Source organism: Gavialis gangeticus, unplaced genomic scaffold (genome assembly GCF_001723915.1).
Source record: "Gavialis gangeticus isolate Ggan-Ray unplaced genomic scaffold, GavGan_comp1, whole genome shotgun sequence".
In the NCBI taxonomy this organism is placed as follows: domain Eukaryota; kingdom Metazoa; phylum Chordata; order Crocodylia; family Gavialidae; genus Gavialis; species Gavialis gangeticus.
Window position 1 is genome coordinate 2,137,366 of NW_017728991.1, and position 1,296 is coordinate 2,138,661.

At 44.4% G+C, this 1,296-nt stretch overlaps 1 protein-coding gene across 2 annotated transcripts in view; it reads left to right on the forward strand.

The window, feature by feature from the left end:
* Positions 1–1,035, forward strand: part of FAM104A (family with sequence similarity 104 member A) — an 8,047-nt gene extending 7,012 nt beyond the window's left edge. For both annotated transcript variants that reach the window (XM_019516047.1, XM_019516056.1), the window contains one exon: positions 357–1,035. In XM_019516047.1, coding sequence (XP_019371592.1) covers positions 357–596 — 240 coding nt within the window. In that variant the 3' untranslated portion in view covers positions 597–1,035. The remainder of the gene's footprint in view (positions 1–356) is intronic.
* The last annotated feature ends 261 nt before the right edge of the window (positions 1,036–1,296 follow it).

Sequence of the window (1,296 nt, forward strand, 5' to 3'; positions counted from 1 at the left end):
CCCCCCCCCCCCCCCGTTTTTAGGCCAAAAGGTTATGAAGCTTCCCATAGGTAAGGGAGTGGAAGTGAGGCTGCAAAGAACTGCTGTGTGGGTTTTGATTTGCGCTGAAATGGCCACAGTAACCTGCCCATCGCTGGCTTTCTGAAGTGCTTCCATAGACTGACCATCATCCAAGTGCTTGTTGCGCAAATATGCTCTTGTAGTTCAGAGGAGTTCATCTATGAATGGCTCAGCGGTCAACACCTGAGCTTGAAACTTGGTGGGCGGGAGCTTTTGGAAGAAGTTTGATCCAAATATGCATAGGAGAAGAACCATGTTAAGTATCACCTGCATGTAACCTTGTCTTTGTTCCGTAGTCCTCCAGCAGCGATAGCGGCAGCAGCAGCAGTTGTAGTAGCAGTAGCATCCACAGCCCTGACAGAGCAAGCGGTCCAGAAAGCAGCTTAAATCAGATCATTGCAGGATCCAGCCCTGGCACCTCTCAGTCCCTTCAGGAGCAGTCTGCACTAAGTCAAGGTCCTTACTTCCACATCAACCAGATCCTGAAGGAGGCACACTTTCATAGCTTACAGAGCCGGGGGCGCCCTCCAACATGATGAAGCAGCAGTTCCTTGCCTTCTGTGAAGGGACAGCACTGTGTAGATTTGATATTTCAACTTCAAGTTTGTTAAAATGGAATTGCACAAAACGCCTGTTGCCTTTTCAGTCTATATTTGAAATAACAGGTTAACAGGAAATTGTTTACTTGTGGTTTGCTGCACTATTGCAATGCAAAAGGGGCTTTGAAGCAATTTTTATAGGATTCTTTTTGGGGTGGGTACAAATGACATGTTGAGCTGAGTCTGAGAATCCAGATCTGTATTATAGGAGTGCATAATGGTCCAATTCCAATTGACTGCCCAATCTGTTTGTTAGCAACTTGTTGCTTTATGTAAAAGTTCTTACAAAACATTCATCTTCAGTTTTATAAGTCTCTTCTGTTTGTTTTCGGGTTTTTTTTGTTTTTTAATTTCAATAAACTAGTAAATAAGTTTCCATAGTGAACTATCTTCTTTTCGGACATCAGCATACTAGTCTGGGCATTTAAGGGTTAGAGGGACATGCTTTCAGAAAGTAGGGTCAGCTGTAAGGACAACTAGTAGCTGGCCTTTCCCTGGTAAGATCTAGCCTGTTTGATCATTCACAGGTGCTGCCAGGACACAACAGGTGAGCCTAGAACTGGGAAGATCTAGAACCCAAAGCAGGTTTCAGCTAGAGATAATATTTGAAGAGCACAGGGGTTTTGAAAGGGCAAAG